We start from the raw sequence: 15,650 nt of genomic DNA, 5'->3' as shown, positions 1-15,650 counted from the left end.
CAATTATAAATACCTAAACACCCCACACTTATCCTCACACACAGTTTGAACAACATTTCTGTTCCATATCAGAAGAAAATGGAACAACCTAGAGATGAACTCCGGGACAGGTGAAGAATACATGACAGAGAAGTTCGTTCCAGAGACTAGTCGCTGGATTTCACTGGAAGGTAGAGTTGCAAAATTTGAACAGTTTTGTTAGAAAAGGAGGAAAAACATTCAGAAAGGTTGGCTGGCCAGAGAGATCAGAGTATTGTTGCGCTATTGGAAGTGAAAGAGGGTTTGAGGCAAATGCACTTATTTAGCAAAAAAAAAAAAAAAATCAGATTAAAATTAAATTGATAATTCAATTAAATGGAGAAAGTAAACTGCTTGTACAAATGTTCTAAACGCCTTGGTGATAAACCCAAACGATTGCTAATATACAGATGTAGATTTGAAGCAGGAGATAAAACTGAAGCAAAAGTTTATACTGGTGAAGGATCAGTGATTAGCTTTTTTGATACTTCAGAAGTAGCTTGCAGTCAGTGATCTTTAATATTTTTGGCTTAAATTCTAATAGAGAAAATTTCACACAAAAGCTGGTGCCGTGGCAGATGACTAAATCACAGCTGATGTGACAGACAACAGTGCAGGGCTCCTTACACACATTAATGAAAAGGGAATGAGGTAGAGTGTGCCAGGGCCATGTAACTGATACTAAAGGTCTCAAGCACATTACCTTTGTATTTCTGCAAGTCTACAAACTGTAATTTCTAAACCAGAAAAGCACTACACAGACATACTTCTTAAGAAAAAGAACACGTGGCAGAACTACAGTCAAAAGTAACTGTGGGAGCATGTGATTACAACTGGATACCATTTGCTATGTGTAAACACAAGAAGTCCAACACCGGTAGTAGACGTACGTTAGAGGTCCACTGTGTTTCAGGAGAGGTACTTTCGCAAAAGCTGACAAAATTACAAGTGTAAATAACTGGACTCAGATTTAAAAGAACAACAACTGGGAGTCATTTCAGAACATTTTATGAAATAGCCTAGACAGCCTCAATTCCACAAAACAAGGAAAAATGAAAAATAATAAAAGCAGCCTGGATAGGAGGGGAGATAAAAGGAGAAAATTGTAATATGTAAGCCAAAAATTTGGGAAATTTCACAAACTGTGAATGGAGACAGTCAAAGGAAGAACTCTAGGGCTCCACGTGAGACCTCGCCTTTTTTTTTATATATCACAAAACACCTAAAACCACATTGGTCCCTCACTAAACTGCTGCAGTAGAACAACTTAATATTTATTAATATGGAAAAACTATACATAATATGCAAATTTTTTTTTTTTTTAAAATAAGGAGACACAGACCACATCTGCAATGACAATGAAAGAGTTTCCACTGTAGCACCCACTGAAGAGAAATGGTGCAGAGGATTTACTAAAGTTAGAACATTGTCACTCAGCAGTCCAAGACACCCTTTATCAAAGAGTTTTACAAGGACTGGCTAGAAAATCACCCTGCCTTGAAATATTACCCCCCAAAACCCAAGGGATGGGAAAGGGGTGAGGGAAAGAGAGTACATACCAAGAGCTATGCAGTTACAGTATTTCAGATGGTTTGCTGTACAAGCCAGTGGTTTTGAGGAACTAGGCATCTGCTAAGCAACTGATCTGGCGACATACAGAAAACCAACAGAGCATGCATTAAATAACAGTTGTTTCAACAGTAAGTGTTAAATTACACAGGTAAAAGTCCTCAGCAGACAGCTGTCTTCCAAACAGGATCCCACCAATATTAAGATTGGGGTAACAAACTTAGATATCTTCACCCGCGACGTACAATAAAAACACAAAATCATTACTGACAGTACTTGCAGGTGACACAAAAGCTGCGGACTGACAAATTAAGAGGATGTGATGCTGAAAAGTAATTGGAATAACCTGTAAACCAGAAACAGGCAAAGACTGTGCATCTGAATACTGCTAAATGTAAGTCTGTCAAGCAATGAATGAACCAAGCCTGAAAAGCAATTATTTAGAATAGTATTTGAGTTACAACAGATAGTCATCTAAACACGAATAGTTTAATGTCATGGCTCAAAAGGCTGTTGCACTCCTTGAACACACCTCAACAGTGGTATCCCAGCTAGCAGAAGAGAAATTTTACTACTGTACTTGTAACAGAAAGTATATAGACATCAGTGTTCAATTTCATTGTCTATACTTCAGAAATTATGCTGAAGAGTTGGAAAGGAGTTGAAAGACAGCTACAAGAATGATTAAAGGATTAGGAACTCCAGAGTGTTAGGACTGAACTAGGAACCGTTCAGACTGAGACACAAACGGGATACTGGAATATTTTCTTTTTGTCTTGGAAGTTATTAATAAAAGTAATGTTCAAGAGGATGATGAGTTTAAACCACAAGTAGTGTAGTTATTTTATTTCTTATACTTAATCTAATATCAGAAAATAACCTGTTTATTGTGGAATTTATCAGACAGGTTGCAGGTGCTTCTTGGAACAGACATATTTTTCAAAGAACACCCCACCCCCAAAAGAGAGAGCAACCACAACAAAAAACCCAAAACAACAAATGAAAAAACCCAACCAAAAACCACACACAAGCAAGCCTGTGAGCTACTGAGCACAATGATACATACCAGTAATGTCACTATACTAATCTACAGCCTGGATTGGTAGGTTGAAATATTGTTTTAAAGAAACCAAATATACTAAATCAACAAATAAACATTTGTCTTGCTTATGGCTCTGTTCTGACACCTTCCCAGGGTTTTGGCTCTCCGTGCACATAAAAACCTTGCAAAGAAATGGGAAGGTATTAAGAGAATTGTGTGTCACTATGCCACAGTAGCTTGGTATCATGTAAACAAGAAAAATAAAACACACAGGCACAGAAGGTGATGACCTGTTTCTCCATCTATGGATTATTTCAGAAAATATCATCACTCCTTGGAGAAACAAACAACGAAAATACAAAGCAAAGGCATTACAAAGTACTGTCATGGTTGGTTTTTTGTTCTTTTAAGCTACTCTAACAAAAGATAATAGCTTGACAAGTCATATATACAGTAATGGTGCGTTATTACCAATAAACAGAACACCTTTTGCCTTTTTAAACGACGAAAGCCATGTATCTTCTCCTGATTTACTGGTTTTGTATTATTTAATGTAGAAGCTCCACAGACAAAAAAATGCAATGTAAGAGTTTAAATACTATGCTCCTCCCCTTACTATATGAAACTGTAGACCAAAAAAAAGCCTGTATACCAAAAGATTCAGCCAAAGTATTTTCTGAGAATAAACAAATGAAAACTGCAATAACAAAACTAACATGGTTGTAAATTTAAAAAAACAAGACAGGCACAAGAATGCCACTACCCAGAGAACACTTTTGTTAGAAATTTCTTCAAGGGAAGTAACTAAAGGCATACATATCAACTGCTCTGTTCACTGTCACAGGTTTGCATTTGTCATTGGGTGTACAGCCACAATGAAGCTATTAGCAAATTCTGTTCACGTTGTTGATCTTTGGGTTTCGTTCAAAGGCTAAAATCTTTAGAGATTATCATAGAATCTAGCTCTTAACCCTAACTAGACTTAATAATTAATAGTAGTGTATTACTCTCTTGTACAGCCAAGCACAGAACAAAACCACAGTGAATCTGAATTTATTATTATCATGTCTTGCAGATAAGAAGCAGGAATGAATGGAATTAAGTAAATAAACCCCAAGAGAACAAAAATTACTCTGGACAAAGAATGTTTCTAGATTCTTATGATCACAGATGGTATTAAAACGCAAGCTCAAATATTCACAAACCAAGCCATCTTTAAAAGTAAAATATTACTGATGTTGACATCATAATTAGATCAAACATGCTATTAGTCAATTTACTCAAATTCAGTAATTCCAATGAATCTTAGTCCCATTTATAGAAAGTATTTGCTTTTACATTTTGATAAAAGGAAATTTACTCCTAAATTGCCTGTTCTGCCTTCCTATGAAAGCAGCTGCTAAACCAGCAGGACGAGTCATTTAAGTGAAATCTATCTTTTCACGTGTACATTTACATTTTTCATGTAAATATTTATTATCTCCTTTACTTACCATTTCAACGCTGAGATAAATAGAGACCATGAAGAAACTGAACACAGTACAAAAAAAATCTCACACTGTTTCTTCCAACATTTTCTTCTCACCAAGAAAAATGAAAGTAAGATTAGGTTCATTTTCAGAGGCAAATCAGGTTGGGAAGAGTTATAAGATCTTTAATTCCAAGAAATTATTTATTACCAAAGCACTCTAATCATAGAGTCACAGAATAGTTTGGGCTGGAAGGGATCTTCAAAGATCATCTAGTCCAACCCCCACTGCCACAGGCAGAAACATGTTTCACTAGATCAGGTTGCTCAGAGCCCCATCCAGCATGGCCTTAAACACTCCCAGGGATGGGTCACCTGTAACTTCTCTGGGCAACCTGTTCCAGTGTCTCACCACCTTCATCACAAAAAAATTTTCTCCCTTATGCCCAATCTAAACCCACACTCTTTCAGTTTAAAACCGTTGCCCCTTGTCCTGTCACTACAGACCCTGCTAAAAAGTCTCTCTCCAGCTTTCCTATACACCCCCTTTGTGTACTGAAATGCCACAATAAGGTCTCCCTGCAGCCTTTCCTTCTCCAGGCTGAACAACTCAACTCACAGCTTTTCTTCACAGCAGAGGTGCTCTAGCCGTTGGATCATTTTTGCAGCCCTTCTCTGGACCCAATCCAACAGGTCCATGTCCTTCTTGTGCTGAGAACCCCAGAGCTGGACACAGTACTCCAGCTGGGGTCTCACCACAGCAGAGTAGAGGGGCAGAATCACCTACCACGACCTGCTGGCCATGCTTCTTTTGATGCAGCCCAGGATACGGTTGGTTTTCTGAATGTGAGTGCACATTGCTGGTTCATGTTCTATTTTTCATCCACCAGTACCCCCAAGTCCTTCTCCATAGGGGTGCTCTTAATACACTCATCCTGCAGTCTGTACTGATATTGGGGCTTGCCCTGACCCAGGGGCTGGACCTTGTACTTGGCTTTGTTGGACTTCATGACGTTCACATTGGCTCACCCCTCAAGCCTGTCAAGGTCTCTCTGAATGGCATCCCTTCCCTCCAGAGTACCAACTGTACCACTGAGCTTGTGTTATTTGGAAATTTGCTGAGGGTGCAACTAAATCCCACCATTTACGTCATAATGAAGATATTAAACAGTACAATCCCTTGAGAAACACCACTGATTACTAATTTCCACTTGAACATTGAGCCATTGACCCTAATGCTTTGGATGCAGCCATCAAGCCAATTCCTTATTCATCTAACAGTCCATCTATCAAACCCATACCTCTCCAATTTAGCAGGAAGAATGTTGTGGGGGACCATATTACAGAAGCCTAGACAGATGACATCCATAGCTCTTTGTCCACTGATGCAATTACTCCATCATAGAAGGCTGCTATATTAGTCAGGAAAGCCTTGGACTTGGCAAAGACATGTTGGCTGCCACGAATCACCTCCGTGTCTTCCATATGTTTTGACGTATCTTCCAAGAGGATCTGTTCCATGACCTTAAAGCTAAGGGTAGGTTATAGCCTGAGTTTTGGAGTGAGTTTTAGCATTGCCAAAGATGTTTCCCCATCTTGGGAGATGAAAAAAGAGTTTCACACATCAGAAGTGTTTCTCATGGGGGATCTATATTAAATCCTTTTGGCATGACATCCAACACCTATAACTTTCCAGATCAAAACCCTGCACAAAAATTCACTTAAAAGGAGACTTGGTGATTAGAAGAATGGTAATGAGATAAAGGGACTATGACCTCTGAATCCCTCTTTCAGTACTGGGCCAGGTCAGCACTGTTCAAAAGTCAGACAGCAGCTTGGTGGCCTGCACTCTGAGATAAGCTACCAATCTTGTTGTTGTTAATGATGACCAGGCACATACATCATAACCACCCCTCATAAAAACTGGCAGCCTCAGGACAGGAAAGATTAAGTTGGCATGAAGATTGTCAGTCTTTTGAAAACACTTCTACATGTCAGGTTTCATCAACACACAAACACGAAATTAAAAGGAGCAAAAGAGAATTTATCCAGAGCTATTTAAATATATGTGTAAGACCATGTGTTTTATTTTTTGTGCTTTTTTCCCCAGCACAACCATACAGTGTCTCAGTTTCTAGGCTACTATTATTTCCTTTCTACAAACAAACGAAGTAGAAGTGAGACGTACTAGAAGAATCATTATTTTCTCTCCTAAAAGATCAACTGAGTTAAAGCAAAATATGCTGGTAACAAAGGAGTATTTGGGGGTTTGTTGTTTTTTTGGTCTGGGTTTTTTTTTTTAATTGTTCCTTTTTGCAAACCAGCTTTGAAAGGTTTTCACTATCAAAATAAACATTGATTTCAATGCCATCTAAATAACATACTCCAAAAGGGCAATCATTCAAGTACCTGGGTAACTATATAAGAACATGTTGAAGATACATGAACAATGCCTTTAGTTTTCAGCATTTAATTTCATTGCTTTTACTGCTGTTGCCTATGAGATGAAGTGGCACACCCAGTGCTTACCAATTCCAGTACTAGAGTAAAATGAACGTTCCATACTTGATCCTCAGTTTCCCAAGCCCGATGAGTTTCTAAAAGCACAAGGAATGATGGCATCTTTCCAACTTTTTTTTCTTCTCTTTTTCTGGCCTTATAAGTTAGCAGTTGCTGCTACAGAAACCTTCTGTTTGACTTTCTGGCTGACTCTATTCACCCAGAAACATTGGCCAGAATAGCTTTTGGTGTTCTTTTCTGACATTCTCTAATATAAGCAAGAAAATACTTAAGAGTTAAAAACGCTCCTGTAATGGGTTTATAGAACAAGGAGAGAAAAGCAACTTCCCTTAACTTACATAAATGTTCTCACTCTGTACAAGGGTTCTTGCCAAAGATTATCTTGTTTCTTCTGAGTTTGCAGCTGGTAGAGCAATAAACTAGCCAAGGATCAAGAAGCAGTATGCTAGGAAGCAATGAGCATATAGTTCAGGTATAGTGACAGACATACTAAGAGGGCTAAGGCAGTAATCTATATTCTGTGCTGTAAGGGCAAGTATTGTAAAATCTAAAATATTTCTGTCTAATGGAAAATTTCAAAATATACCTCAGACATGTTTATTACATCATACCTCAGTTTATAAAATTATGATCAAAAAGAGGATTTCTTTTGGTTGATGTCATGGCTATATCATAACTAAACCAGTAATTTCTAAACCCTTGTTCCCTGTTTACTGAAAGAATCTGTAACAGGTTGGGTTTCCATCCCATCCAATTACACCACATTCCTACAGAATAGTAAACCTGAGCTCTTACCTTGGATTTAACTTGAAGGTGGCTAACCCCATCTAGAAAAAAAAGCCTTCTGATCCAAATTTGGTGATATTTGCCAAGATTAGAGCTGTGTTTTCAGTTAACTTCAAAAGAATTAAGGACCTAACTGCATTGATCTCTTCAGAGAAGAGAAGATCTCACGAGGGGGAAAAATTAAAAAAAGGAATATAACATATTTCAAATGCTGACTGCCCTTTCCACAATTTCCATCAGGGAAAAACAAATCCTCCTTCAACAGACTTTTGATAGCTGGGGCTGAGTCCCAAAGCATTTCAAAAAACACCACCACGGCATTCTCCTAGATATAAAAAGCACAGATAATCAATGAGGACAGGACCTTGGGTAGCCATTTAATCCATCTATTTGCTCTGAGAGAAACACGGACCCAGGCAGTAGACAAAACTGTCTAGTCCCGATCCTAACAGATACAAGAACAGGTCAACCTAACTTACAAACAACATAGCTCCGAGATGAAGGCGTCAATACACAGCTCAGATGTGCCAATGCAAGAGTGATACAGCCTCTATCTTTTCAATTTACTGAATCACTAGGGGTTTCAACTTTCAGAAACCTTCTAATGTTCTGTTGCTTTATTCAAGCTATGCACGTATTGCACACCACCTCCTCTTCAGAGAAAGTCAAACTGAAACACCACTCATTCATATCAGTAGTCTGCTGGACGATCCTGCCTGAATGGATCAACAAAGAAGGAATCTTATTTCATGAGTTTAATTTTTGTTTCTGGAATAGCCACACCACCTTCTCAAATGCAGAATGAAATCAACAGCACTCTTCTGTTGGCAACTCCATGTGCATAGGGGTTCTGGGATAAAACTCTACAGCACTGTTAAACGCTAAGCATAGTGTGCAAATTAAGTGGCTTTTGGTTTGATTATTCCATGCCATTTGTCCTTTGAAAACCCACAAAGGACAAAAATCTGTAGACAATCACCCTTCAGTTTAGTCTCTGTATCAACATTACTTATTGGGGCAACAATGTGCTTTCAGAACATTTAAGATTTAATCTCTAATTTAGCTTGAAAAACACTTGTGCTGTTCCTGGAACTCCCCCAGTAACTTTCAAAATTTTTAACTTTTAAAACTTTGGTATCTCTTCGACTCGTGCCCTCCAGTGTTAGATGCATCTAACTTCTGCACAGAGTTAACAACGCTTAAAGTCTGCTGCATGCTTTGTTCTTTGATACTAAGAACACCACATATATATGGCTTCCTAGTATTTCCTACGTTGTAATTCTTTCTTGGTTTTGTACTGCTTTCTTGCTCTTCATTCTTGCCAGTCAGAGGTTTTATAATTAAGAGTAAACAAAAGGTGAATGCTGAAAAACTTTCTTAATTCTATTAATAACAGCTGTTCACACACACAGCAGCATTCAAGTGTAAGAACAGATTTTTTCCTGAGCCTTACACCATTCAGCAGGGCGAGAAAAAATGCTTAGTGTTTAAAGTGTTATACTACTGCAACAAAGCTAATTACCATCAATCACACATTTACCTTATAATGTTATTTCACACCTTCCTGGGATTAATTTTGCAGAGATTGTCATATTATTTCAAAATATATGCTTTCCCCTGTGAAATTGCCATTGCCATTCTAGACCAACAAAAAATTTGAAGCAGCTAACAAAGCAGAATTATTTCTTAACTTCACAGCATACACTCAAATGTCCATTCTCAAGAGACTCTTCTGTTCAGCATATATTTTTCCCTCCTGCACTAATTCAATATTACTTGCCAATGTAAGGTACAAATTTGGGGCCACTTGGCTCTTGACACATGAATAAAATTAGTCAGAATTATTTGACTATTCAGGCCCTCAGCTAGTTGCTGCTAACTTCAATGGGTGTAGATCTCTTCTAGAGAAGTAAAACCAAAAGAGCAATACACCCTTTTCAATGGCTGCAAACAGAATACCCCTTTTTGATGCACTAAAAATAAATAAATACGTTCTTCAATATGTTCTAAATATATGTTCTTCATACATTATCACACTGGTATCTAGATGATGATCTGTGTTTCCTCAAAAAAAAAAAGTTAATTTTATATACGGACATCTATCTCTGCGTAAGAATATATAAAGGCGTTTTGCATCCAGACTGAAATTATATTTCCTTAGAAACAGCTTCTGCTAAATAAGTTTTACCAATCTAGTTACAACACAGATCAAGATATATGTTAACTATTGATTCATTTTACAGTTGTAAATATGTACTGTGATAACTACCTAAAATTATTTGGAAGTGTTCAGTGCAAGTTTGACAGACCAATACAAATACAGGCTACAGGAAAAATAAGGAAGCTTGCTTGTTCCTCTAGCTGAAGAAAAAGTTTTATAAAACCAGGGTACTCTATTGCTGCCTTAATGGACTCACTTCACCTTCCATACAGAAAGTCTAAGTCTTTGCTAATTCACCAAGTTCTGCAGGTAAATCTTTAATTAAGCTGACAAATGTAAGAGAAAACAAATAAATAAATATATAAATATTCTGCATGCTTGCTGGATATTCACCTTATGTTCAAAAACACCTTTCCACATAAGACTGGTTCACGCTAATTCAAATGGCTTATCTTCCAGCTGTTTCCTTTGGTAACACGTATGAGAATAAAAGGACACTTGTTATCAGGCAACTCTCTTCACTGACACATCTGCTATCTCAAACATAAGCAACTCCTACTCCTTACAAAACCCCATGTTTTGCACGTGACAATACCAATAAATATGGGCACAAAACAGCAAACAGTCACGCACCTCCAGTATTAAATCAGCCAAGGTTTATAGATATACAGGCACAGCTAGCCATCTAGCATGATACTGCCAGGTTATTTTCTTAGATACTCAAGGCACTTCCCACTGAGAAATTAGTGTACAATATAAATATAGAGAGTGTACAGGCAGCGTACATCCAGGATTGAAGGTTTATGGCTACAATCTATCACGCAGGCCCAAATGCTGCTTTCTGAGACCATGAAAAATTTACATGGATGACAGGCAGAAATGATACACATAAGAACTAGAGCACACGGCTCTTACTACGTACCAATAAATATGTACAACATGTTTAAAATACAAGCATGCAGAACATCATACATTTTGTTTGGCATATACCGACATAAAACATTAGAACACCTCTTTTTTTCCAATTATAAAAACAATATAAGTATTTTTACAGCTAACAACAAACAATGGATGGATATTAACAACTGTAAGCTCTGGAGAACAATCATAGGGTTTTACAAAGTGTTCAGCAGTAATGAAATCCAGAAGAATTTAGAAAATACATGAGATTAAAACCAAACTGTGCAAGACTGAATTTGTTCGAACTGCCTTAAATGTTACAGCCAAGCTGTGCTAGCCGAACTACTACTATGTCTTTGTAATATGCTTCAGTGCTTATTTCTGAATTCTGGCTTTTCAGAATTACAATACTAAAAAAATACTGTCCTGTTCTAACCTGTTCCAAAAATTAAGCAATGATGTACAGTGAAGTACCTAAAAGTGGTATCTTACTGTTTAATCAGAGAGGGTTTGTTTTTAAACTAATACTTAAAAATAATCTTAGCATGCAGTAAAAGTTTTCCATAAATGACTTAGCATTTTAAACTGATCCCATGAAAAGTAAAGATATCATCATTTATACACAAAAAGGGTGGATCGCGCATGTGTGTGTGTCAAACAGTAACAGTTGGGAGGAAATTAACTCACTTTGCAAGGAAGCACTGTATCTTCCACAACTTAAGGGGAGAAAAGACCTTCTCTTCTGATCCAAAAATGTTGACTTTTTTCTTTGTATTCGCTACATATATGCATTTGTTCACGTGTACATCTAATTTTTAAGTAAGTATAAAAAAACCAATCTGGCATAGATACACTTATTTGCACCTTTCAACACTTTGAGTTAATACCTTTCATTTTGCGCTTGCAACAGTTCTGAAGAACATGCACGGTCAATTAACGTGGCTTGGCTTGAACTGCACTACTACTCTCCGCATGAGCCAAATAATATTCCTCAGTCCCATATTCTAACGCCTTTAACCCACTTAGGCTTTTAAGCCCCATAATAATTTACAAAGTGGGACTGAAGTTGGCACTTCTGGAAAAAAAGAAGAAAAAAATAAACCCAAACCCCCCACATTTGCCAATGTTTACATAAAATAAAACTACTAGTGTTGCTTAATTTAAATTTTGAGGGGGAAAACATGCAATAGACCTTTACTGTCCCATTACATTAAAAAAAAATTAAGTAATTTCAGATGGTTTTCATACTACCAGCCTCACCATTTTTAATGACTATTTCTCCATTCTAAAATAGTTTGTCTGTCTCAACCATATGAATGGCCCACACAAACAACACAAACTTAATAACCGAGCAACTGCCTATGCCAAGGAAGCAGTGAGAGTGACTGAAAAAGTGCTGTCAGATACCCAAAATAAACCAATAAAAAAATTTTTCCTCAAAATCTGTGTGTAAATTGAAACTTGAAACTTTACCCAACCCCACTACTCCAACAGTGGTTCACCACTAAAGTGAATTTTACAAGTGAGATTGTTAAGTGTTAATCCAAACAGCTGCGTGTGCACACACACCTTCAGTCAAACATATGACAGAGGTTGACAAAGCAAAAGACCAAAAATGTGTGCACAGTAACAATTTCTCTACTGGTTTCATTACCAAAGCATACAGATCTGCTGTTAAGTATGATCAGCCAAATGTTCACCCCTCTTGGTCTCCAGTAGATGACGCTTACGCCTTCACAAGCATGTCAGAACAATGGGTCTGCACTGATGCTGATGAATACAAAAAACCTTTCATATAGGCACTCAAGAGAGTTTTTCCCAATGCTTTCTATGGGTTGGCTTCTCACCTGTTTTCCCTCAAGTCATGGCATCCCACTTGGTCCGAAAAGATGTCGCAACTGGACCCCAATCTACCACCACTTTCCCCCTATACTTCATGTTACTGGTGGGAGGACCTTGCAAATCAGTGCAAGCTCTGCATTACAAATTGCAGAAGTGATTGCTGAACGACTTCTCTGGGTCATATATATTGGTCTCATGCAGTAGGTGTCACAGATTTTTGAAAGCTTGGGAGAGGCCTCTAGCACTACTGCAAGAAACAAATCAGGCCAATACAGAAACAATTTGACCTCAAGTAACAAGTCAAATATGCCCACTGCCTCTCCGGAATCAAATGTATATCACTTATACTTAACCCCCATAAAATTAAGCAAAAGCAAGCTATCTACCCCCTATTTTTATCTTCTTTGTGAATCTTGAAACAGTCACAACATGCACCTCCATCAACCAAAATCAGGCCAAATCGAGACAGAACGTTATTACTGGGAGTGCTGTATCTGTCTCCACCACTCCTTTCCCACACCAATCAAGGATCCCAACACCTTTCTCCATATCCAGAAGACAAGCTGCAAGAAACAGCATATTGGTATGGAAGGACTAAAATGTATTCTGACTTATCCTCCTAACTTTCCTTACCTCATTGAAAAGGCAGTTTACTCCCCCAGTATAAATCAGTACTTTCATATACATGACCGAAGACAAAAATCTTCAGCATAAACATCCCGCGTCCACTTGGAACATCCCTGCTCGTCCACACACCAGACAGTGGTGCAGACATATTTCAAGGCCTGCGAATCCCAGGCAGAAACTGTATTACCACAGAAGCCACACAACGTAGTAGAGCGCACTGAATACAGACAGATGTATTTTGATTAAAAAAGCTTATTTTCATAAAGCCAAATTCCTATTAGATAAACGCTGCTGTTGCATACATACGACTCAAAAAAAAAACAAAACCCAAAACAAAAAACCCCGACCAACTAAAAAGCCCAACAACCAACCTGTTTTAATTAAAGAGAAAAGATACAAAAGATTTTCTTTCCTGACCGGAGGGTGGATTCCAAAGGTATTGAAGATCCTGCCACCCTGCATACTTCAGGCTACTCCTCAGCTTGCTGTGTGCATCTGGGGCTATACAGTTCCCTTTTCTTTCTAAAAACCAGTCTGCAATCCGAGCACAAACACCTTATCCCGGTTTACCTCATTAAATAAAATTCTCAATAAAAAATGCAACCACTGAGCCAACAACCTTCCCGAGGCTCGCAGAACAATGCAGACATTAAGCCCGCCACCGCCGATCTGCACAGCAACTCCCCCTGCGAGTCCCTTCGTTAATCCGCTTTCTTGCCGCCGCTCTCCTGCACGCACGGCCGCCGACATTCGCCCCGCACCGCCTGACTCACCCGCCATCCTTCCCCTCTCCATTTTGGAAGGCCGCCGGCCCTACACACCAAGCCCACCCGCCGCGGCCGCCCGCCCCGCCGCCGGCGGCGATGCCCGCGGGCGGGCACACACGCCCCGCCGCGGCGGGGGGCACGGCCGGGCTCCCCGCGGCGGAGGCTGCGAGCGCCCCGGGGGCTGCCCCGGCTTCGCCATGTAACGCGGCGGCCGCGCGGAGCCCGGGGCGGCGGCGGTGCCTGGGCTGCAGCCCCGGCGGCACCGGGGGCGTGCGTGCCGGCAGCGGCCCGAGGGGAGGCGGCCGGGCCGGGCCGGGCCGGGCCGAAGCGGGCGGCGGCAGCCCGCACTCACCCAGCAGCAGCAGCTTCAGCTCCCGGCGGGCGTCCCGCTTGTCCCGGCGAAGCTGCCGCTCGATCTCGTCGTTGATCCGCCGGGCTTCCTTGGCTTCCTCGCTCAGGCAGCACGCCATGATGGACTCCAGAGTCATTCTTCCTAACTGGTTCAGACACAACCCCCACCCCCCCTAAAATCGCAGGCACACGCACCCCGCACTCACACACAGCCGCCCCGCCGCCGCACCGGCCCCGGGGGGCACAGGCGCTCTCTGCCCGGGAGCCCCCGCAGGGCAAGCTGCCTCGATGCCACACGGGCGAGGAAAGAGGCAGGGCCGCTGGCGGCGCGGATCCCCGCTCCCTGCCGCTGACAACTCCTCCTCTCCTCTAAATCATGCACCAAACAACATGGAAACATCCACCGCGGCGGCAGCAGCACTACCCAGAGCAGCGCAGCCCAGCCGAGCCGCTCGCCGCCGCCCCTCGCTCTGCTGCTCCCCTTCCCTCGCCGCCGCCCGCAGCCAACGCGGTCCCCGAGTGTCCCTGGCGGACGACACCCCTACCGCCCTCCGACGCGACCACCCCACCCCCTGTGGCAATGCTAACGCCCGCTAATCCCTCCCCCCCCCCTCCGCGCACTCATCTCCCCGCCGCTTCCCGTCCTCTGGAGCGGGAGCCCAGCTCCAGCCGGCTGGGCGAGCCCCGCCGCAGCCCGCCGACCTCGCCGTCCGGTAGGACGAGCGTCCTCACGGCCGATCCTCCTTCCCGGCCGGGCGGCCAGTCGCCCCTCTGGCGGGGAGAGCTGCCGCGGCTCGCCCCTGCCCTGCCAGTTAAGGACGAGAGAGGAGGCGGGCGGCGAGGAGCCGCCGGGGAGGAAGAGGAGGCAAGCAGGCAGGCAGGGGCTGGGCTCGCCCGGCTTTTCAATGGCTCGGCTCCGCGGGCGTGGTGAGGCAGAAATATGGCGGACTGTCTCCCCCGCCGCCTCTCCAGCTCTCCCCCCGCGCCGCCGCACGCCGGGGGCGAGCGGCCGGGGTAGCCGGGCCCCCGGGGACGCCGCCCCCGCTCCCGGCCGGGCCCGGCGCCCCAAGGCCGCCCCCGCCCGCCCTGCGGCGGTAGCGGGGGGAGCGGGCGGTTTCTCACACCAAATGGCCGTGGGGAAGGCAGCCGGCTCCGGTCGGGGTGCGGGGCAGAGGCTTCCCTAGCGCCGGGCGCTGCGCTTGCTTTCGCTTCCTTTGTTTTCAGTCGGGGACACACGTTTTTATTCCGTGCTCATCCTAGAAGAGATGACTTGTGTTGGCAGGGACGTGGCAGGGACGGGGGGGGGGGGGGGGGGGGGGGGGAACGTGACAACCGGCGGGAGGGAAGGGAAAGGCAGAAGTACCTCCTCCACCCTCGGCCGGAATGGCAGTGCAAAGCGGGAGCGGCGGACGCCACCGGGCACGGGTCCGTTTTTACGGCCGCAGTCCTGCCAGCCTGCCCGGGTGGTTCTGCCATGTGCGGAGGAAGCCTAGGCGTTTGCCACAAGGGCGGTGGGACGCCTCCCCGCCTGACTGGAGGGGACCGATACGCTCGCTGCGGTTTATATTCCGCTGCTCTAACCTCAGCCAACGCTGGGCG

The 15,650-nt window shown here is 42.5% G+C and overlaps 1 protein-coding gene across 2 annotated transcripts in view; it reads right to left on the bottom strand.

Annotated features, from left to right (window-relative positions):
- The window catches only part of LOC142050120 (guanine nucleotide-binding protein G(q) subunit alpha), a 129,771-nt gene extending 115,128 nt beyond the window's left edge, over positions 1 to 14,643 (bottom strand). The window contains exon 1 of one of the 2 annotated variants that reach the window (XM_075078466.1): positions 14,053 to 14,643. In XM_075078466.1, coding sequence (XP_074934567.1) covers positions 14,053 to 14,188 — 136 coding nt within the window. In that variant the 5' untranslated portion in view covers positions 14,189 to 14,643. Of the gene's footprint in view, positions 1 to 6,955; positions 6,975 to 14,052 lie in introns of those variants that run through there. The other variant, XM_075078467.1, reaches the window with a different exon arrangement.
- Between the last annotated feature and the right edge of the window lie 1,007 nt (positions 14,644 to 15,650).

Source organism: Phalacrocorax aristotelis, chromosome Z (assembly GCF_949628215.1).
Source record: "Phalacrocorax aristotelis chromosome Z, bGulAri2.1, whole genome shotgun sequence".
Classification (NCBI taxonomy): domain Eukaryota; kingdom Metazoa; phylum Chordata; class Aves; order Suliformes; family Phalacrocoracidae; genus Phalacrocorax; species Phalacrocorax aristotelis.
The sequence above is the reverse complement of the archived record's forward strand: the minus strand, read 5'-3'. Positions and strand labels throughout refer to the sequence as shown.